The 22,064-nt window shown below is 47.3% G+C and overlaps 1 protein-coding gene across 5 annotated transcripts in view; it reads left to right on the plus strand.

Annotated features, from left to right (window-relative positions):
* The window catches only part of zbbx (zinc finger, B-box domain containing), a 31,926-nt gene extending 11,117 nt beyond the window's left edge, over positions 1-20,809 (plus strand). For 2 of the 5 annotated variants that reach the window (XM_035383700.1, XM_035383701.1), the window contains exons 9-20: positions 807-1,071; positions 2,755-2,875; positions 3,690-3,787; positions 5,301-5,470; positions 5,704-5,768; positions 6,772-8,552; positions 9,179-9,423; positions 10,593-10,749; positions 14,898-15,050; positions 16,761-17,024; positions 18,795-18,882; positions 20,344-20,809. In XM_035383700.1, coding sequence (XP_035239591.1) covers positions 807-1,071; positions 2,755-2,875; positions 3,690-3,787; positions 5,301-5,470; positions 5,704-5,768; positions 6,772-8,552; positions 9,179-9,423; positions 10,593-10,749; positions 14,898-15,050; positions 16,761-17,024; positions 18,795-18,882; positions 20,344-20,425 — 3,489 coding nt within the window. In that variant the 3' untranslated portion in view covers positions 20,426-20,809. Of the gene's footprint in view, positions 1-806; positions 1,072-2,754; positions 2,876-3,689; positions 3,788-5,300; positions 5,471-5,703; positions 5,769-6,771; positions 8,553-9,178; positions 9,424-10,262; positions 10,488-10,592; positions 10,750-14,897; positions 15,051-16,760; positions 17,025-18,794; positions 18,883-20,343 lie in introns of those variants that run through there. The other 3 variants (XM_035383703.1, XM_035383702.1, XM_035383704.1) reach the window with 3 other exon arrangements.
* Positions 20,810-22,064: the final 1,255 nt, after the last annotated feature.

A 22,064-nucleotide genomic window follows, 5' to 3' on the forward strand; every position in this document is an offset into this window, starting at 1 on the left:
GAGTCTAATGTGCTGATCGCTGCTCCTCTCTGTTGCTCCTCTAATGGCCCCCCCACCCTACTCTCCTCCCAAGGCTCTTTCTCAACAGGGGCCCTCCCACACTGTTTACTCCTGAAAAGAACTCAGCTGTGTAATCGCTATCGATCTGACCCCCACAAGTCCATCCTCCACAAACTGCAGAGTGACAGAGTACTGTTAAAAACCACAGGACTTCAACAACCATCTGTAAATAAGACATTGGAACCGGCCTTCTTGTGTGGAAAAAAAAGAAAAGAAGCTCTGTCACCGCTCTGCTCAGTGCGCCTGGTGTCGCCCTCTGCTGGTCAGGCCACATACAGCCTGTACAAGCATTCCTGGGGTGTGCATTCCCCATCATGGAGGACACGTGCCAATAGCATTTTACAAAGGCAGCTATTGAAATGCCGGAATAGTTGGACATTGCTAACTTTCCTGTTAAAGTGAACATTTTAACGACCATCCACAATCAATTAAAATGATTATTTACACCAAACTGCAATAAAAAATGCATAATGTTCCAAGACCATTCCTGAAATATTCCAATAAAAAATGCAGGGGGTATCGAGGGAACTTCACAAATCTGTTTTGGGAACGTTCACCATGCTAACCATCAGGAATGTTCTGGGAAGCAGTCATTTTTAGCTGGGTGTTTACTTCTAACCCCACAGTCACTAAGACATTCCCGTGCTGGCCCACACAGTGCTGACATTACACCTCCCTCTCTGTGTCTTTCATGCCTGTCTCCCTGTCTCCAAATGCCCCCCCCCCCCCATCTCTTTGTGTCTCAGCTTTTGCTTGTGAAGAACGATGGTGTGAAAGAGAGGGGAGAGGCGGAGAGCCAGCATAGACAGAACCTGTTGTGCGGGGAGTATGATGAGAAGGAGTCGGAGAGATCGTTCCAGGAGGCACTGTGGGAGTGGAGAGGGCAGGGTGGGGTTTCAGAGGTGGAGCCGGTGCCAGAGCTGGAGGTGGAGCTGGAGCCGGAGGTGGAGGTGGACCCAGAGCCAGATGTGGGCCCAGAGGATTTGTGGGGACTGAAAGAAACCCTGAAAGGTAATGCACCTGTTTTGGGGTGGGACAGAGGGACCTTTATTAATTAGACTGGCGCCATCAGGTCATTTTTAACACACCATGTACAGATCTTCACATACGTTTTACTCAGCCACCACCTAAAATGGCAGAATGTTAAGTATTAACTTCTTAAATCTGATTGTGAAAGCCATGTGACCAGCTGACCTCATGGCACCTGGACACATCAGGGCACCCCAGCGTTGACTGCATATAAAATCACTGTGTTTGCAATCATTTTCTGCAATGAATATAACTTTGTAAACCCACGGCAAACATTACTTCTGTGCCTTGATCTCATTAGTAGTTTTCTTCTCGTATTCATTTTGCTGTGTTTTCTGAAGTGATGGAGCTTTCTAAAGAAAGGTTTTTCTCCTGCTTTGATTTTCTTGTATGCCTTTCTCCCTATTGTCACAAACAATGTAGCATTAATGATTTTCCTCGTTACGAGGGCATGTGCGCACGCTGGTCCCCACGGAGACTGACTGGCTCATTTCTGTAATGCTTACGGTGAAATATAATAAGCCTTGAACTCCAGGCTGGTAACGCAGGTGACTGTATTCCTTCAGAATTCCTCCAGATGGATTTCGGATTCTATTTGAAATCTGAAATCCCTGAAACAATTAAAGGTTTATTTATCCTCTTCACCGTGGTTTCTCCTCCTCTGCCTCCTGCATGTTTCCGTCTTGGCATCTGTTATTTTTCCATTATGTAAGATTAGAAGCAAGCAATATTGTGGTGGTGCATACTGACGGGGGTGCCCCGGGCGAGTCTGCCTGTCTTCCCCTCCCTCTCTCTCTCTCCCTCCCCCTTTCTCTCTCTCCCTCTTCCTTCTCCCTCTTTCTCCTTCTCTCTCCCTCCCCCATTCTCTGTCTCTCTCCCTCTTCCCTTCCCCTGTCTCTCCTTCTCTCTCTTCCTACCCCATTCTCTCTCTCTCCCTCTTCCTTCCCCCCCCACCTCTCTCCCTCTCCCTCTCTCTCTCTCTCTCTCTCTCTCTCTCTCTCTATCCCGGGGTTGCTGGGTGGTGAAAAGTGCTTACCACCGCAGCAGTTTGTAAAAGCTCTGGTCCAAGCATATTCACATAATGACTGCTGTGTTAGGGGGAGGTCCTCTACGCCAGGGCCTGACTGCTTGCCCATGGCAAACACTCTGCTGCAGCCTCCACTGCAGCCACAGTTGTGCTGATTCCGGCACCGTAACTTTCGCCCCATTCCACCTCTGTGTCCTCGGCCTTTGCTGTCTTTCTGCGTCACATTAAAATATGCTGCTTCTAGTTTGAGGTCCTGTTCAAATGATATAATGAATCGGATAACTAGTTTTGACTCTTTTGACTCTTTAGACTCTGTATATGGTTTCAAGGTTTTATAAGATGCACGTGTCTGTCGGGTGATGTTCTCCTTGGAGATGCGTCGAGAATGGCTGGGGTTGGCTGGGATTGGCTGGTTTAAATTGGTTGAGATGCGGGGTTTATTCTGTTTATGAACAACTACACTTGGGACCTAGTTTATTTCACAATTTACAATCTATTCCAATTCTCTAAACTGAAATAGACAGACTCATTAGTCAGGCATGTGACTTAGCCAGCTGGCACATGAAGACCACTGCGCCACTGGGCTCTAAGAAAGTCGAAAGATTTTTTTTTTTCCATTTCTTTCTTTGTTCGCCCAGCGCCCACCGAGGTTTTCGCCGCCCAGGCCGACCTCGTCCAGAGGGGACGGCCGATCGAGGTGGAGTTCAGGGAACACGGCCTGAGCTACATGGAGAAGCTGCTGGTGAAGAAACACAGACGGTGAGACGGAAGCTGGAGGGGAATGGCCCTTTCTCTCGAGACAAACCGCAAAGACGCGGCAGAGCTTATACGCGCGGGCTCGAGCGCTAACGCAAACGCTACCCTCACCCTCACCCTGAAATCAATCAGAGAACGCGAACAATGTGATTTCCACTGTATGGCGGTTAACTGGATTTGTCCTGCTTTTCAGGACTGACCTCTTAGATGAAGTCCAGCCATCCAATAAAAGCTGCCCTTTGATGCACTAGTTTCACTTCATTAGGTGTTTTATGCTTGATTGTATCGATTATAACTACAGCACAGCAGCCCTACCGCTCGGTGTGCTCACTTTAAAGTCACGTGTTTGCCATCACGGGGAAATTTACCCAGGGAAATTACACTGCTGTTAATGAAGTCGCCCCAAAAGTGTAATATTCTTTCAAAGGTCAGTGCATAGCTGAGCCTTCGCAGGTGATAAAACGGTTTTTCTTAATCCTGCGGGGGATAGAGAAAATCGGTAGGAGAGCTCCGTGCACATCTGCATGCTAAAACGGACAGAGTCTCACATTCTCCAAGTTTACCCCGTTTATCTAAAGTCAGTTAAAGTTCATCTTGTCGTATTTTGCCGTATCTGTCCCCTTCAACGTGGCTCTGCTCACATATCTAAATCCCTGCAGTAAACCGTAGCGGTGCGCCGGGCATGTATTACTTATCAGCGGAAGGGGACTTAAAAGGGCTTGATTTTTGGGAAAATAATGGAAAAAAAAGCACCCGTAACCTATTCTGCTCTAATCCTATTTACTCTGTTATTTTTGGGGCCTTTTTTATTTTCCAGGACGCCTATCGAGGAGTATCGACCGCTCCCTGCCGCTGGCCCGTATCAGGAATCTCAGGCGGATGCCGGCCGTGTGACGGGCGAGGAAGAACTGACAGGTTCATTCGCCTTTTCTTAGGGGAAATAAAGAAACACGGGAGCCGCGCGGGGCACTCGACCGCGGGTAACCGCGGGTAACCGCCGCCCCTGCAGTCGACTGCGCCTGCCCGCGTGCGGTTCGAACCCATCGAGGGGCGGTCATCCAGCTCCCGGTGTTCTGCGCGGGGCAGAATGGAGAGCAGTTGGGGTATCACAGCGCGAGTGAGCAGTCGTGCGGGGGAGGTGTGGAAGGCGCCCTTCACACGACCCCGCCACGGCACGGTCCCACCTCAGACCCGTCTCTGTGGTACCCCGGCCGATTTTACCCCCAAGATGGGTGTGAACTCTCAGGCCCCGTATCGCCTACCCCGTCTGAAAGAGGTGGAGCTCGACTGACTCCAGCGCTCAACGCTGACACTTGTTTTCAAGCTCAGTTTCGCTCAGATCATGTTTATTCCTCCGCGTCTTATTTATTTATTTCGCCATCAGCTGAAAGCCTATCCTGACAAACCGTTGGGCTCAAAAAGTTGCATTTCATGAAGCAGATTTTAGTTATTTCCTGCATAAATGTTTTAGAGTGGCGAACAAGACTGATCTCTTTCTGAAATGTATTCAGCGGGTATGAATAATACATTTATGTGGGGCACCATGTTGACTCTGTTCCCCTAACTTTTATTAACTTTGCAGAGCTGTCAGACTCTTTCCTGCAGAAAAGCCGAGACTAGAGTGGATCCCATTGCTCAACATGGCTGAGATGACGTGTGACATCATATAGCATATTACAGGAATTATGAGAGGGGTTGATTTGTTTGGGACAGATGGTTTACAGCAGCACATGCTGACTGGTGACTTAGGCTTGTTTCTTTTAGAAAAAATACCATGTATATCTACTGAGAATTCAGTTATCTTTTGCAGTGATGACCTGAGTGTGTAGGGAGGGCAGAAATTGTGTAGCTTGTAGAGGGGGTGATTAGGTGGCCCAATGTAGAGAACCGGATTTTGTGGGAATTGAGTCAAAACAACTGGACTTAATACCCCTACTCTTTTAAAAAGCGCAATGGAATATTTAATGAGTACACTGAGCCTGGACCTCGGTCTCATCTGAAAGAAAGCACCTTCTGTAACACCGTGCTGGGGCAATGAATTTATATTTGGTGCAGAAGGAAGAACGCCCCCTAGTGGCCCACCAATACCTCTTCTAGCATAGTATGACCTGAGGAAGATATAGAGTGATAGGGTTGCTAGTACGTGTGGACCTTTGACAGTAGTTAAGGCCTGGATTCAATCAACAACTGTCCTTTACTTTGACTGACAAATAAATGCAGGTGTATGCGTTTTTCACAAACACAGCATGACCAGCTCTGGGATGACCAAACTTAACTTACCACACTGTGTTTGTGAATTCTTAGATATGTGTTTAAGTCTGAGTTGAGAGCAAACGTTGATTGAGTTTGGGCATTACACAGAACAGAGTGTCCTGTGAATCTGGTTGTGCTCGCGTCTCATTGGTGGTCGTGTCTGCCTGCCTTGTAGCTGAAGAGATGGAGATGCAGAGGTACTGTGCGTCACTCTTCGCCACAGACGCTGCCCCCTCCACCACCGCCTCCACCTCCGCATCCGCCTCCACGTCCAGCTTTTTCACAGGCAGCAATCAGCAAGACAGCCCAGCTAAATCATGTCTCAGCATGGTGGAGTTAGAGCAGGTGAGCTCCAGTTATTTTAACCAGTGCCTCCTCTCTTCGATTATAATCAGAACAGGTTCCTGTATGCGATTCTGTCTCTATACAAACTGACAGCGCATCCTCCCTGGGCCTCTCCCAGGGATAATTGTATTAATAAAGTGTGGTTCAGACACTGATGCCGTGGTAATGTTCCTTTAAAATGAGTGCAGCCCAGTGCAGACATCATGATTGCTGTCCGTGTATTTTTATTGCAGATGGCTGGGGACTCAGCTGTGCTGAACAGCACCTTTACAGCTGAACTGGAAACGGACAACGGGATGTAAGAGGCGTAATTAAAGCCCGTGCTCCGACTCGCATGCTTTGCGTGCATCACCTTGACACAATAACACCATGTGTAATGAGCCTTTGATTGTAGAGTGGAAATAACTTAAAACTCACTCCATTATTTCCATCACGCTTTTCCTTTACGCTCGAGTTGCAAACTTAAACAGGCTGTGTTTCCACACCATATCCCCTCCCCACGCGATTATCTTCTCCTGTGTGGTTTTGAGGGTGGGGCAAAGGAAGTTTTTGTTAATGTGGTAAGATTGTTCAGACTAAGTAAGCGAGAGAGAGAGACAAAAGGAAGCGTTTGCATTGCTGTTTTCAGGTACTTCTCGTCTGAAAAGAGGGTAACCAGGGACATGCTCAAGATGTGTCAAGATTATGTGATTGGAAAGAGTGTTGTGATATCAAAATATTCAGCAAAATGTTCAACAGCTTTTTATTGTTCATAAATGATATATATATTTTGAAAAATACGCTATATGCATATATTTCAGTGGCTTATTGTACAGTCTGCTGAAAAAAAATAAATGATGCCATGATGGTCCTAACAGTGTTGGATATGTGAGGGATTAATGTTCTTATCTAAATGACTGTGTGAGTTGTAATGGGAGAGTGAGGCTTCCTTAAACCAAAAATGGGTGGAGCTACCATGTAGCTCGCTGACTTCAACCAATGACTGTGATTTGCTGTGGAACGCAAAATATTTTTATATTATTATATTTATATAGCAAGTCTGTGATTAATAGCTCTCTGTACCCTCACCCATGATGAGATTCATGAAACTTCACTCTCCCTTCGCCACTCAGGAGTTGAGCTAAGGATCAAAAAATGTATGAAACACTTTAATACATTATTCAAAGCTGAGGACACTGCAGTTTGATTGAATCTGGACCTTTGTGAAATTTATCCCAAAAAGATAATTCCCAAAGCATTGTGCAGCATGTATATCATCTCGGCTGATGTGCAAAGATTAACGGTCCACGTGTCTCCCAAAGGATGCCGGAAGCTGAAGGAATAGCTATGGAGCCAGGACACCAGGAGACCAAGAGAAGCAAAGAACCGACCGATTACCATCCAGTCAATCAATTACCAAGACCCCCCGGGTTCACTCCTTCCCCCCAGAAATGCAGGTCCCACTTAACTCAGTCGCCTCAGGCCCCTCTTTCTCCAACCCCCCCACCTCCATCCCCCCGCTCCTCCACATCCCGATCTGCCAGGGTGATGACTACCTCACTAGATTCCAAACCGACCTTGAGGAAGACATCCTGGTCTGCCCCATGCCAGATTAGACCTCCACAGTCTGCTGTAGCCTCAAGGCAGTCATCACCATCCCCCCTGTCCTCCAGGCCCCAGTCGACTGGGTCTTCAGTACGCAACCCCCTGCCCTCCAGATTCAAATTGACTAGGCCGTCACCACCCGAATGGCCCTCCAGGGCAAAAACAACTTCATCACCACCATCAACACCCTTGTCCTCCAGGTCCATGTCCTACAGGTCCATATCAACTGGGTCATTGCCACCAACTCCTCTGCCCTCTAGGGACAAATCAGCTGAGTCACCGCTACCTGATTTCACTTCCAGACCCAAAGCAACTGCATCACCACCATCAACAGCCCAGTCCTATAGGTCCCTATCAACTGGGTCATCACCACCAACTCCTCTGCCCTCTAGGGACAAATCAGCTGAGTCACCGCTACCTGATTTCACTTCCAGACCCAAGGCAACTGTATCACCACCATCAATAGCCCAGTCCTTCAGGTCCGTATCAAATGGGCTATCTCTATCAAGGGACAAGTCATCTGAGTTGCCATCCCCTGAACTGAATTTCAGGAGTAAATCACACCATTCACCACCACTTGAATTGACTATCAGGGGTAAATCACCTGGATCGCCACCGCTTCAACAGACCTTAAAGTCCAAATCAACTGGGTCATCACCACCAACTCCTGTGCCCTCCAGGGACAAATCACCAGAGTCGCCTCTGCCTGAACAGGATTTCAGAGATAAATCAGCCAGTTTACCCCTACCTGAATTGAGTTTCAGGGGTAAATCACCTGGATCAACCCTAGCTGAACAGGATTTCAGGGATGAATCAGCTGAATTTAGTTTCAGGGATGAATTGCCTGAACTAACCGTACCAGAACAGGATTTCCGGAATGGATCACCCGGGTTGCCCTTACCTGAACTGAGTTGCAGGGATAAATCACCTGGAGGACCCCTAGCAGAACGCGATATCAACGATGAATCAGCTGAATTGAGTCTCAGGGCTGAATTGCCTGAATCAACTGTACCAGAACAGGATTTCAAGAATGAATCACTCAGGTTGCCCTTACCTGAACAGAGTTGCAGGGATAAATCACCAGGATCAACCCTAGCAGAACGGGATTTCAGGGATGAATTACCAATATCGCCCATACCTGAACTGAATTTCAGGGATAAATCACTTGGAACAACCCTACATGAACCAGCTTTCAAGGATAAATCACTCGGGTTGCCCTTACCTGAACCGAGTTTCAGGGATAAATCACCCGAGTCACCACCACCCAAATTGGCCTCAAAGTACAAATCAACTGAGTCTCTACCACCAACCCCTCTGTCCACTAGATCTGGGTCACCACCACCATTTGAACAGCCCTCTATGTCAATTAGGTTTCTACAGTCTGCCTCCCTCTCTGAGCCTACTCAGTTTGTCCTGACTGAAACTCCTCAGCCCCCGCTGTCAGCTAATCGTCTGAGTCCGACCCTGTCATCTGCACCACAGTCCAGGGCTGAATCAGGTGACCACTAAATCACATTAACAAAAAATCCTTGAACTTTCTCAGGGTACAGAAGCAATTAATGATCATACTTCATCGTATAGACACAACAAATACTGTGTTTGATGAGGATTCTCTTGTTCCTGCTCTGCAGACAAAGCTAGTTCAAGCATGGCAATAAAAAAAGTTAAATCAATTATGGCAACGAGTAAGTATACAGGGTAATGTAACGCAAGGCAGCAAGGTGATTATAGGGTGAAAAATGGCCACCGGTAGCTTGTACAATCTGTAAACAGCGAGACTTTTTCCTTATTAAATTTGAAGGGATTGGCTGCCAAATCATAGCAGCAGCAAAAACTTGAGCAGCTCACTTGGAGGTCATATGTCGACTTAAAAAGATGAGGTGCAGCAATAACCATTATTAATGTATTTGCGTAAGGGGAAAAAAAGGAGATTTACCCTGCTAGCTTGGTGTGGTCTGTTATGAAAAATGGATCTGCCTTCAATCTGTGAGTCTTGGAATCCTCTGCAGAGGATTTTTTCAATCTTTTGAGGAGGCAGGTGCATGAAATGCTCATCCAACAGATCTGATTTCCTCCTTTCCCTGTCTTTCTCTCTCCTCTGTCTTCTTTCGTGTCTGCGCAAAGCTTCCTGCAGCGAGACCCCGAGCGGCAGCCCGGAGCAGTCGCCGCGCTGGGGCGATGAGGATGAGGAGATAAGTGCCAGAGCTGGTTTGGGGGCGCAGGGACACGGAGAGCAGATGGGCCATGTTCCTCAGCCTCCCAGAGTGCCGTTGGGGACAGACCCGGACTCCGCTTTGGGCAGCGGCCTGGACCCCGAGCCGGACATGGGGACGTTCGACCAGCCTGTCTTCTTCTCTGACCCGTCCCTGGTACCAGTCCGGCCACCCCCCGCCCCCAACACAGTCATGAATAATGCTTACCAGCCATCACTGGTACCCACTGCAGTACACACACACCGTTCAGAATTAGTATTACAGCATTAGTGTATCCTGAAAGCCTTCCTGTTCCTGTGGCTATTTCAGCTACATTTCCCATTATCTATTGTCCAACCATTATGCCTCCCACACGGGGATCTGCACTCCAGGTGCAAACCGCATTGATGTTTCTAAATGAGCACTTTCAGGACTTTGGCGAGCACTTGCTGCTGACTCAGCATTTACGGTTCACTGTAGGAGCCTGGCTGCTTGACTTGGGCGAACAATGAAGTTTCCAACTACATAAAAAATATAGGTTATGAGTGACTTGATCAATTAGATATTATTCATATTCTATTCAAAAAGGTCCATATTTCGATTTTTCTCCTGTGAAATCGCCACACTAGAAAGGGGAGAGAAAAAATAGTAATTTGAAGGGGACAATTGCCCAACTTCGGTTTAATGATGCAATTTGTGCTAAAGCAGTGGACACAAAAGGCACCAGAAAAGGGTTTATTAAATACCTAGAATTAAAGGTCTGATCAGACACAACTGTTATTCCAGGCTTTGTCTGCATGTCAAAAAGTCATGTTCCTTCAACTGCCGTGAATTAATTATGTTTAAAAATGAGCAAATACAGAATACCTAATCAGAAATTGAATATTTTCCATTTCTTTTCATGTGAGCAGACTGTAATATCTTTTTTTCCTTTTTCTCATCCCACTCGTCTGATCTCCTAACTCTGCAAAACACGGCTCGATTGTTATTTTTCTCTTTTTTCACTCGCTATCTAGCTCCCTCTCTCTCTCACCTCTTTAGACACTCCAGCTAGCATGCAAATGGCCTAATCCAGCTTTTTCAATCTGCACGTCTCTGGGGAGAGCAGTGTGCAGGCCAGCCCTTCGGAGATGTAATCCATACTGATGTGCCCAGGTGTAATAATGCAGCACATTCTATCTCCCTGTCTCTCTCTCTTCCTCTCTCTCTCTCCCTCTCTCTCTCTCTCTCTTCCTCTCTTCCTCTCTCTGTCTCTCTCCCTCTCTCTCTGTCTGTCTCTCTTTATCTCTCCCTCTCTCTCTCTCTCTTTCTGTCTGCCTCTCTCTCTCTCTCTCTACCCTATGCAGGCCCTGCACAGCCTGGCCTATCGCCCGGTCCAGTACACAGGTCTGGAAGGCTTCCTCACCCTGGGCTTGGACCCAGAGGCTGGCCGTGTTTCGCCCGGCCCCCTCTCCGCACACAAATCCCAGGAGTGCGAGGACCCAGTGGAGCGCCTCGTTGGAGGTCAGTGCGGAGAGCAAATTCCTGTTGTCATGCAATTAAACACAAGTGTTGGCGCTCTTTTGTTACAGGAGATTAAATTTTAAGATTGCATCTGTGTCCAACTTTGCCAGGAGTAATATTCCATTCAGAATCGTTACTCATTACTGTGACACGCATAACTATTAATGGGGTGCAGTCATGAACAAATAAAAAATCAAAACAGCTTCGGAATATGTCAAGAACTCATATTAGAAATCAAGCCGGAGCAGTGTGTGTGCGCTGTGCAGCATAAAGAAAAGGTCTGCTGGAGAAATGGCCATCTTCTCTGCAGAAGTATGTGAGCTGAGACTAGCGTGCGTCGCTAGGTCCTTGTAACGGCTTCGTTATGAGTGGGATTCATGTGAGCAATCAAGTGAGAGCATCGCTTGCGTGGTAAGCAGTCTATGAACACAAAAGAGGGTAAAAAGTCACGCTGCTGGAGAAATCATTATCTATTCTGCAGAAATGTGAGGGCGGGGATTAGCGCGCTTTCCCTTTAAGAGCCGCGGCCGGGGTGCAGGGTCCAGGCTGTACCGGTTGCCAGTCCCCCGCACCTCCTCCCCCCACCCCAACAGACCCCTCCTTTTAGCTTTGTTTGTTTCTAGCTTAGAGGTCGACAAAGCAAAGCGAATGCAGGGGTCGACATGTGACCTGTGGTCTAACCGGCAGGGTCTGGAGGATGCTGCACTCTTCCCTGTCACAGCCAAACCGCTGTACCGGTCTCCCCTGAAACATGGCACATGTCTGTGGGAAAGATTATTATTGTCAAGGGTTTAGGGGTCTGGGGTCACCCTGGTTGCTGTAAGCTGTAATGCTCCTGTCTGTTGACAGAGGTGGGTCAAGTCCAGTCCAATGGGAAGTTCCATTGTTTTTGCACTTGAGGCACAACCCTGTGTTCTGGGGTCCCAGAGAAAGGGTTTCAGCGAGGCCTGCTATCTGTGCCTGACCTCATGAATATTCATGAGCAGGCAAACCTACAACCCTAGTTTCCAGTCAAAATGATTGACACTTACTAAGTTTCTACATGTGTTAATAGTCAATGGAATCACAACCAAACAAATAATGACTGTGTTTTGCTGCTCAGTACAGAGAATGTGATATCACAAGGGAATATATTTAGATAACATTTTATTGACAGAAAATGACACATCCTAACTTAGATATATGTCATTTATACTAAGTAATTTACAAGCAAAATAAACATTACTATTATATTTGTATATATTCTTGCACTTGTTTACACATGACTGTATTAACCCCCTGATGAGATACTGTTACTTCAGACCTTGTGTCTGACCTCCTCTGTTTCAGCTGTTAATAAGTGATAATACTGGCCATTTTTAGTTTCCCTTCAGATTATATGCTGCATGTTCACCGCAGCACATTTCAGCCACGACTGGCCCTCAGAGGCACTACAACAACCACAGCTCATCATAAGGCATTCAGGGCTATCACATTTCTGCATCGTTACTCTGCATCCAAACTCTCCATCATTAAAACTACTAAAACTATTTCTGACTTTTCCTAAACACACACACGCAAAGACACACACACACACCTGCACACACACACACACACTATCTATAAATAAAACACATGCTGGTTCACAAAAACATAGTCTATTACACCGTTTTATTTGCGCTACAAAAACAGTTTGATTTCACAGCAACAGCAAACCACTTAAGCATTAAATAGCAGCTTACATAACACACAGTCTAACCTCAGTAATGAGTCCTTGTGGGACCTGGAAGGCTGTTGGTTGTGCTCAGTGTCCAGTGTAATGAGCACTGATACGTGATGTCACAAAAGGCCCTGTTACATCCCGCAGGAGGAGGTCACATGGTCACACCCTGCAGCCTCGCTCAACAGCACTGCTGTCGTGGCTGAGAAAAACAAGGACAAAAACCAAGGTTTGGCGACCGGGGTAGAATATCCAATAGAGTCAAACCTTGAGTTAATACCAGCGAAATGAGCGGTGGAGACGGATCGAACAAAACTGCACTTTTGCACAAAGCCACCTTCTTACACAAAACTGATCTTTTATGATCACGTGTGCTGTGACTGTGCTACACATGCTGCACTGTTGATGATAATTATGATATGATGCTGGTGGCAAAATTTTACAAACACACACATACTGTATATGTAATACCTTATGGGCCAATATGATGAAACATGCCTGCAGTAGAGAGGTGACTCATTTGATGAACCGTTGATGCTGTAAATTAAGTGAAATATCTTGCTGAAATAGTAGCCTAATCGGGGCTGCAGGGTGAAATTCCAGAGCCCGGGAGTAATATGAGAATATCATTTTGTCGCACCCAGGAATTTCACCCGGGTCAATAAAATTTAACACAAGCTCACGGACCATTGACCTCACGTATCCGGCTGCCTGCCCCTGATGGGGGCCCTGGGCCTAATCGTAGTCATTTGAACCTCTTTTATTATTTATTTTGAATTGATCTTGTTTTACCAGATTAACTGACAAGCAAATCTATACGAAGACTCAGGACCTCTCTCGACTCATGCCCTGTGCTTAATAATAAAGTGCCATAAAACTTCAAATTAATAGCCCACCCATTCATTGCCTACGAAGCAAATAAGCCTGCCATTTATTGGTTATTGGAGACCAGCATTTGTTGGTTTTTCTTGCTTGGGGGTTAGGCTACACGTCATTCTAAATCTGGGCTACTGGTATTGAAACTGCCAGCATATGGGTTTTCACATTAGTACGAGACAGCGTTTAAAATTGGCGATCGATGTGATAAAAGGCTTGGAGAACTGAAAGTGTATTTATTAAAGTACATTACTGACCTACAGGTAGCATATGTATCTGCACATATTGGTAGCGTCATTGTGAAGCAGCAATGAACTCTTGGAATTTGTGCGTTTCAGTTGTTGGAGCCTTTGTTCCCCGTCCATTAGCGCACTGACTTTGTGTCTATTCCAAAGTGCTGCTGCTGCTGCTCCACTCTAATTTCCCAAATAATACGTTACTCAAGCCTTTAAATTCAATACCAAACCGTCTCTGGTGCCATAATAGTGACACCTATGAGTTAGCTAGCTACCTTAAACTGTACTGCAGTGGGACAAGGGGACAAACTGCATCCCTGTTACCAAGGCGATGTATTTCCACTGTTATTGGAGACTGGCATTTATTTGCAGTTTAATGTTTTTGTTCCTGGTTATTAAAAGAGATCAATTCTTGTTAGAGGTTCTGTTTAATGGAAGTTTTCCAGTAAGGAAGTAGAAATACATTTTGTTTACAAATAACATTTGTTACATTTTCCTAAATGGATTGTCGTCTGTGCTTGACTTATTCCAAGAGTGTGGAACTTTGGTTGCAGTTTAGATCTGTAGCATAATGTAAAAAGGCAGGCATTAGCACTGATGTTGGCATTGGCCAGTATGGCCAGACCAATACTGGTTATTGATAATGGCAAGAAAATTAACATATCCTCCTGAGACCTGTCAGAAAAAAGGAATAATCATTAGAGTTTTTGATATAATACAAGTGTCTTGAATTACAAAAATGTTGCTGTGAGAATATGTTAAAATATATTTTATTTTTTATTGAAGGTTTCAGCATAGAAGAATATATTGTTCTTGACCTTGAGACTCTTGTCCCTCATAGGGGACAAAAATGAAAGTCTCAGTATGATGTCATGCTTCCCTAACATGCATTTATCGGTGCTGCAGAAGTGTGAAGGCTGAGGCCAGCTCATGCCGCCTTTTTTCTGTCGTTTATTTTCGCGGGTGCAAGCTAAGCAACAACATTCGCAGTTTACTTTCTCACTCTGTTAACTCCTCCAGTTTACACCTACAGGTTAGACCCCTGCCCTTCACACAGGCCCTGTTCACAGCTACATATTCAGACTGCGTGTCGTCCTCAGCGCACGTCTTCCTGAGTGCGCATTTAAATTCCCACAGGCCTCCAAGCCAGAGGGTTTCTTTGTTAGCGTGCATACTGCCAGACAGTACATCATGGCTTACGATTGTCTGGCCTGCCTCAGTCACACTGCATCATGTTTTACGGGCGCGGTTAAGGGGAAGCGGCTTTCTCCAGGCTAGCGGCACGAACCTCAGGACTAGCCGAGCGCTCTCATTGGCCGCCTCTCCTTTGCTCCCAGGCCCAGAGAGCTGGAGGCCAGGCAGCAGCCTCCGTGACTGCGCAGACGAACGTCTGGTCCTCGGCGTGCTGAGCGGCCGGCCAATCAGCATCTCCCCTCGTACAGCCAAGCCCCGCCTACCTGCGTCTCCTCTGCAGAGGTCCGGTTTCTCAGGTAAGGGTCTCTCGCCCCCCCTCCCCGCCTGTTTTTACGAAGGCTGAAGTGACACGAAATTTACAAGGACTGGGATTTTTCTGCTGTACAGCGAATGCAGACAAAGTGTATTTAATGATGTATGTGTCACTGTGGGTCTGGGAGAGTAAATTATTGGCGTGTGTGTGGGCTTGGACCGCAAAGTACTGCATAAATAAGTTGAAGAACGGTATGTCTGTCGTCCTGTCTATAAACGTGTCCATAAATGTGTCTTAATTCTTTGCCTGCTGGTCCTTTTGTCCTTGGCGTTTGGGTGAGGTATGTGTACGATTAAGTCTCCCAGTAGATTTTATCTTCCTCCCCAGTATCTTAATGTGCTCCAGTCTTCTCCTGTTCAAAGGCCCTAGGCTTTTCTGCTCTCCCGCTATCAATCCATCTCACCTCCCCCGAGGACCAAGAAAACACTCTCAGAGACTTAATCAAGATTTATAGACCGAAACGTGCTTAATATTTTATGCTGGACCCCTGCCTAATGCATTCCTAGTGAGACTAAACAGACTTTTACACAACATTTAATCCACCTTACCGGACACTGCATCGCTCACAGTCCGTAAGCCGGTCCTTAAGAAGTAAGGCCCTTAATGAGGAAGAACAGTGGGACAGACAGACAGAAGCGGAGAGTTTTCACAGGTGGAAGGTGTTCTTTGGCCGGATAGCGCCGTAGCGGAGGAAGCCAGAAGCCTGTTTGGTTAGCGTGCTCCGGGTTCCTGCGTGCGGGCGCGCCCTGCCGGGGACGCTGGGGGTTCGGTAAAGAGATTACTCCGCGCCGGACCCCTTCCAGGCCGGCGTCTGTTCCCCAGCCCGTCGTTCGGAGTGCCAAAGAAAAACAATCTGTTCACCGCCGTGACGGGTGTAATTTCTCCCGGTCCAAATCGAACTGGGAGGCTCGCTGCCCCTGGCTGTGGCGGTGTGTGTGTGGGGAGGGGAGTAGGGGGGGTGGGGGCTGAGCCGACGCCCGCTGACAGCTGTGAGCTCGCGGCCCCCCCGTCTCGCCTCGCCTTGCCGAAAACTGATCGATCGGGTGACCCGTCTCTTCGCTCGTTCACATGACCCGCGTCTTTTGCGCGGTACACGGTAAAAGACGCGGCCGACGACAGCCCCGTCCTAACGAGCAGCGCTCCCCCGTAACCACGCCGTCGTCACGGCGACACTTCACAGTTATTTCACAGCCCCGCAGGCGCTGCCGTTGCCGTGCCGCGCGGTTTAATAGGAAGCGTGTGATTAGACGCTATTCGCTATTCTCGCGCTCGCTTTAAGTGTGGTGTGCGAATGCAGTGTTTACCCAGCTGGCGAACATGCAGCGGCCCGCTAGCGATGTCACGCCGCTGCCTGCCAGCGCTTCGCAAATCAGCACCGCGGCGGTGTTCTAGTGGACGGTCCAGGCAAGGCGCAGGAGATGAGGGCCAGCAGCTCAGAGAATACAAAATAGGCTGTGAACGGTCCTGTTGCTAGCGGACCGCTGTGGTCTGCTTATTGCCTGGAGAGAGCCAACATGTACCTGAAGCAAAGCAGACATAGTCACGAGCACAACCTGCGTTGTGATAACCGGGTGTGTAATTTTCCTGCTTCTCTGCTCTTTTCCCGTCTCTCTCCCTCTTCCTCCCCTGCCTCACTTCTGTCCTCCTCTGGTCTCCGCCCTGTCATTTGTCCTTGTTTCTCTGTGAGGTGCAGGGGCTGTTGAAGCCCGGCCTTGGTCAGCCAGGAACTCCCCCAGGGCTGCCCGTCCAATCAGCGCGGGCTTGAGTGCCAGGCCCCACCCTCGGCCCCGCCCTCAGTCCAGCCCCTGGCCCAGACCCCAGTCGCGGGCCGCTAAGGAGATTTCGGAGATCGAGTGTGTGGACAGGATGGAGAGTGACGACCCTCTGCTGGGGGACGAGGCGGACTGCCTGGCCCTGGCCAATCTGGAGGAGGAGTTCAGGCTGATGAGCAGGAGAGGTTGTTGTGCTTTACGCTGTGCCCAGTGTTTTAACATAACTGCCATGCATTGGCTCGACACATTCATACATCCAGGGAAACATTAGCATTGCTTTGCAAAGTATGCACTTATAATAAATAGCCCTTCGTCCATTTGTCTCCTTGGAGAACCAAATGTCAATTACTTAGTTCATATTAAAATCATAGCCCTGGCAACATGGTCTAGCACCCTAATTACAATTTTGGCCACAAAATTCCAAGGAGGGACACTCCTCTAGTGTCCATGAATACTTAACTTCACCCAGATCGTTTATTGAAATATTCATCATGTATTAATATGTAAAATAGATGTGTCCTTAGGATAAGGATGTCTATTAATACCAAATGCATAATGACACTGTGACAGTTTATAATATCCTTCAAAAGGAAGGCAACTTTAAGGTTACATGCTTTTCCCCTGAGAGAAGCAATCAAAAGAGCACATGACCATCAGCATTACAGACACTGCAGGTTCACTAAGGTGACTTGAGCGGAGGACTGCTCAATCAGCTCTCCCTGAAAACAAGCGCGCTTAATTCTGTTTACCGTTCATGCATTAAGTTTGCATCAGCATCTTTAAGTAAGAAACTTCGCACCGTTCATCTGTAAGTGCAGGTGACAAAAGTTGGGCTGTATCCACAGAGATGGATTTTGACCAGAGGCCTTTGAATTCTTGTTAACAAGAGTTATTTTGCCCAAAAAGTGCACGTTTTGAGATGAAAATAAGTAGCTGTGATTAAGTATCATGAAAGATTAATCAGGCTAATGACTTAAGCGAGAAATGTTCATTTGATGGTTGGGTTTAATGGCGTGTCTGCTGTTTTATCATTTATTCTGTGGCGCTGCTAACGGCTAGGCCTTCTGTCTGGATGAATTGTGCTGCGCTGTGTCAATCTAACCGCAACGAGGCAACCTTTGGGCACACCCCGTCTCATTATATTACAGTTACCTTCGCTGTTAGTCATTCGCTGGCTGTTATGGATCGATGTCGTGCAATTGGAACAAGGCCTCTGGATTAAGTAGATTAAGCCCATTAATGACCGGAGGTCCTTTGAGCACTTCGGAGGTGTACACACAGTTCATTTAATGCGGGGTCGGCCAACACCGCCCGGCCATTACAGCCACAGTCCAAAACTGTTAGGAAAATTTGTGGTTTTGTGTGAAATTAAACTCTTGTTCCTTCAATGATTTAGTCAGGGCGGTACTGTAGGAATGCAGTTTGCTCGTGTAGTTTGTACCGGCAATCGCTCAAACCGGCAGTAGCTCATAGGCTAAGATGTTTTTTGTCCATGCTGGAGAGGAAAATGCAATTCCTTTGCTTGTATTTTTCCGGAACTTTATTTCCTTGAATGCAGTGATTTAGTCGGAGAGGTAGGAATGGAGTTTGCTTGTGCACTTTGTGGCTTGTATTTGCTTGTATTTGCTGGAAGTTTACTTCTGTGAATTCAGCCATACGGTACATACGAGAGTTCCCACAGACTCTGCTTGTATACGCATACTTTACAATCTGATCTGAATGTTATTTGATTTCCTCATTGTTTGGTAATTGAACATTATTATTATTTACTCAAAATGTTTTTCAGATGTCAGCAGGTCTGTGGAACGATGTGGCCGTTGCACTCTTGCTCTGTTTAATCACGGCTTCATGGCTCCTGCTGTTAAATGTCATCTGTGCTGTTGCATGGGTCGAGTGCGTGCTGGTGATTTGTGATGTAATGAGGCAGTGATGTCACCGAGCTCTCTGTTTCTCAGGCACGTGCTCGTCTGACCCAGGGGCCTCGTCTCCAGCTCAGGCGCGCGGAGGGCTGGAGGCTAGCCGCGAGAGAGCCGGCTCTAAGCGGTAGGTATTTCCAGCCCCCGGAAAGAAGGCTCATTAATGGCAACTCGTTAGCACTCTGCTTACTCGTTAAAACTCCCCAATACACCCGCGCCCCAGAATAATTAGCGTTTCTGGTCCTGTGTTCATTATGAAATGGGGAAAGCAGGAATGTGTGTAACCGCTCGTTTGTTTGGAGCGCAGCGGAGTAAGCGTTTTATTTTTCCTCGAGCTAGCCGCGCGGTGCTGTATCCGACCGCGCGCTGCGGGGGGTTTGGGGCCGCCGCTGCCCGACCTGCGAGCTCCCAGAGCTCCCCCCCGCACGCGCCGTCTCCGCCCCGTGACCCGCGCCCGCCCCGCTCGCGCCTTTTCATCAGGCCGCTCTGTCGTTTGTTTCTGCTTTCCCTCTGTTAAAGCCCGCTCTCTCCCACGTCGCCTCATTAAAAACCCTCCACCAGACAGCGCGAGCGTGTGATCCCGTCTTCGCTCTACCTCCGTAAAACAGTCGCCCCGTCGTGCTGAGCCGCCCAGAGGTGTTGCCTCTCGGCTACGGGAGGAAAAGTTTCGAAGATGAGAGGCTGTGCGTGTGGGTGTGCGTGTTTGGGTTTAAGCACGTGTGTGCGGATGCATGTCATGTGTGTGCCTTTGTGCTATGACTGCATTTGCTCTTGTAGCTTATTTTACCTCTTCAGTTTTCAAATAATTTCTCTGCTTTAAAATGTCTGTGTGGCAGTTTGTGTACCAATAAGAAATGAGCTGAATGAATCAAGTTATCCTTATTGTGCATTTGTGTGTGGGTGTGTGTATGACTTTGTGTTTGACGTGTGCATATCCACAGTGGCTTGTCTTGATTTTAAGCATTACGAATGGCTTGCTGTTTTCACAATGGCAGTAAATCTCCCTTTGATATCCATTTGCTGCTAGTGTGTGAGCGTCTAAGTGACAGCGACTGTGTGCGGCGTGTCGCTCTGATTGCGTGCGCGCACGAGGGGTAAAGAGAGGGAGAAATCACCGCTCCGGGCTGCTTGACTAATGTCTCGTAGCCACGCCGTGTTACACCGAAGCGTGCGGGAACAGGATTAAAAAGGACAACCCGGTGCAGTTCTGAAACACGACAGGGTTCAAATGCGGACGTGGTTTCAGAGATACGTGCGAGTGACCAGCACTGGTGGCCCTGCATCGCCGCGTCTTACGCAGGAGGGGGGGGTGGGGTGGGGTGGGTTTTGGCGGATTCCAGAAGCGAGGTGCTAGGCCCCATTCTTCTCTCCCCCTCCCGCTGCCTTTAGCGCCGGCGTGAGGGAGGGGCACCCTGATCCACGCACTGTGCATATTTATAGGCGCTTAGCGTAGCGGCGCTCATGTTTCATTCATGGCCGTTAGCACTAAGGCGCTAGTCACACGCTAGTCTCCAGCGCTTCCAGGGACGCCGCTGAAGCCGGGGGATTTTTCCCCTCTTTCTTTCTTCCCTCCGCTTTGATCCGACAGGAAGGAGTCCGCCGAAGGTCACGCGGACGAGGAGGAGGAGGAGATTCTCAGGGACAAGCTGAACGTGGCGTTACTTCCCTGACCTGTGCACGGGATTCTGAGATGCCGGCCTCGCCGCGAGGTCCCTGCTGCCACTGCTGTTTCTTAAAATCGTTTTTACCTCTTGCCCTCCAAGTTGATTTTCTCTCTCAGAAAAAGGAGAGAATAACTTTACAAGCGGTCTTTTTTGATTTGTCATAAGCAAAGTGAGGTAAAGTGAGGCAGGCTTAAGCAGTGTCAGAAGTGAGTGGCTGGGGTGATAAATGGAATTTTAGTCATTGTATATGTGTATGATGTGTATAAGCATCATTTTCATACTGATTCCCTGAAGAAATAAACCTAAACTATAAAACTATATGAAGTTAAAAAATCAGAGTAAAAATGTGTGTTGTACATGTGTTATGAAAATAAATGAAAATGAGGGATGCATGTCATTTCTGTTTAATCATTTTATAACTGATTATAATTTGGTCATGAAGGACATTTGGTCCAAACCAATACCACACGGTCCCCTTAGTTTCTTAGTTTTGTAAAAGACATTCATCCAAAAAGTAACACTTCTAATTTTCATAAAGAATGAAACTACAACAGGTCAAATTTATTGCTGCCCTTTTCTATAGTTTATACCTCTGTGCCACATTGCAAAGCAACCTATGCCTCAACCATTTTGACTGTACCAACTTCAGTGGAGCAGCTACACAGTGTGTAAGGACTGTTTTCTCTTAGATGTGCATCTCCTCTAAGCTTATTAGCATATAGCTGACATCCAAGGGGAAATGTCAAGTCTATTGTATAGGGAAATTACATACATCTTTGCTTTATGAAGTGACACAGAAGTATAAACTATGCCTGACACACACTGATTAGCATTCTATATGGACTGACATCGAACAAACAGAAAATGATTATAGCTACTCACACTATCTACCCACATGGTAGTTTTTACCAGTCTGGTTGCTGCCTGGAGTAAAGCCAAGCGTGTTTTACCATACTGAGTACATGGCCATAGCTATTGTTTTCCATGCAGTTTTATTTTACCTCTCTAACACCACCTAATAAACAGACAGCAGATTTGTTTGACCAAATACTGGTTAGTCATCTCTTTTGTACAGTTTTCCCAACTGTGGTTACACATGGGTAAATCTAATATAATGAAGACTAAATAAAGGATTCACTTTAATATATTAACTCCTTAATGAGGATCCTTAATGAGTACCATGGCAGCAGTTTCCAGCAGTTCTGCTGACACTGGTCCTCACTTCTGCAGCCTCTCTGGAACCTGTCTCTACAGGACCTCGTCTTTCACTCCACTCACCCTCCCTGCTGCCCAGTGTACTCCCTCATGTTCAATATCTCTCTCTCAAGAGCCATACTTTACTCTCTGGTGTTAGAAACTTCCCCTGCAATCCCACTCACTCTCTTTGATGTTAAATCTCCGACAATTCATCTCACTCCCTCATGTTGAAAAAAGTAAAACTCGATGTTGTTCTACAATCCAACGTACTTTCCCCCATTCCCCCGTTCAGAATCTCTCACAAGACCCGTCGTTACTCCAGATTCAAGCCTCACAACAGTCCCACTCACTCTCCCTGATGATCCAGGACTCCCTGTACAACTCCACTCACTTTAATCTTCTTTCTCTTCTCTTCATGGTCCACTCCTCATTCTCATTGGCATTTCAG

The sequence above is a fragment of the Anguilla anguilla genome, chromosome 12 (assembly GCF_013347855.1).
Source record: "Anguilla anguilla isolate fAngAng1 chromosome 12, fAngAng1.pri, whole genome shotgun sequence".
NCBI lineage: Eukaryota > Metazoa > Chordata > Actinopteri > Anguilliformes > Anguillidae > Anguilla > Anguilla anguilla.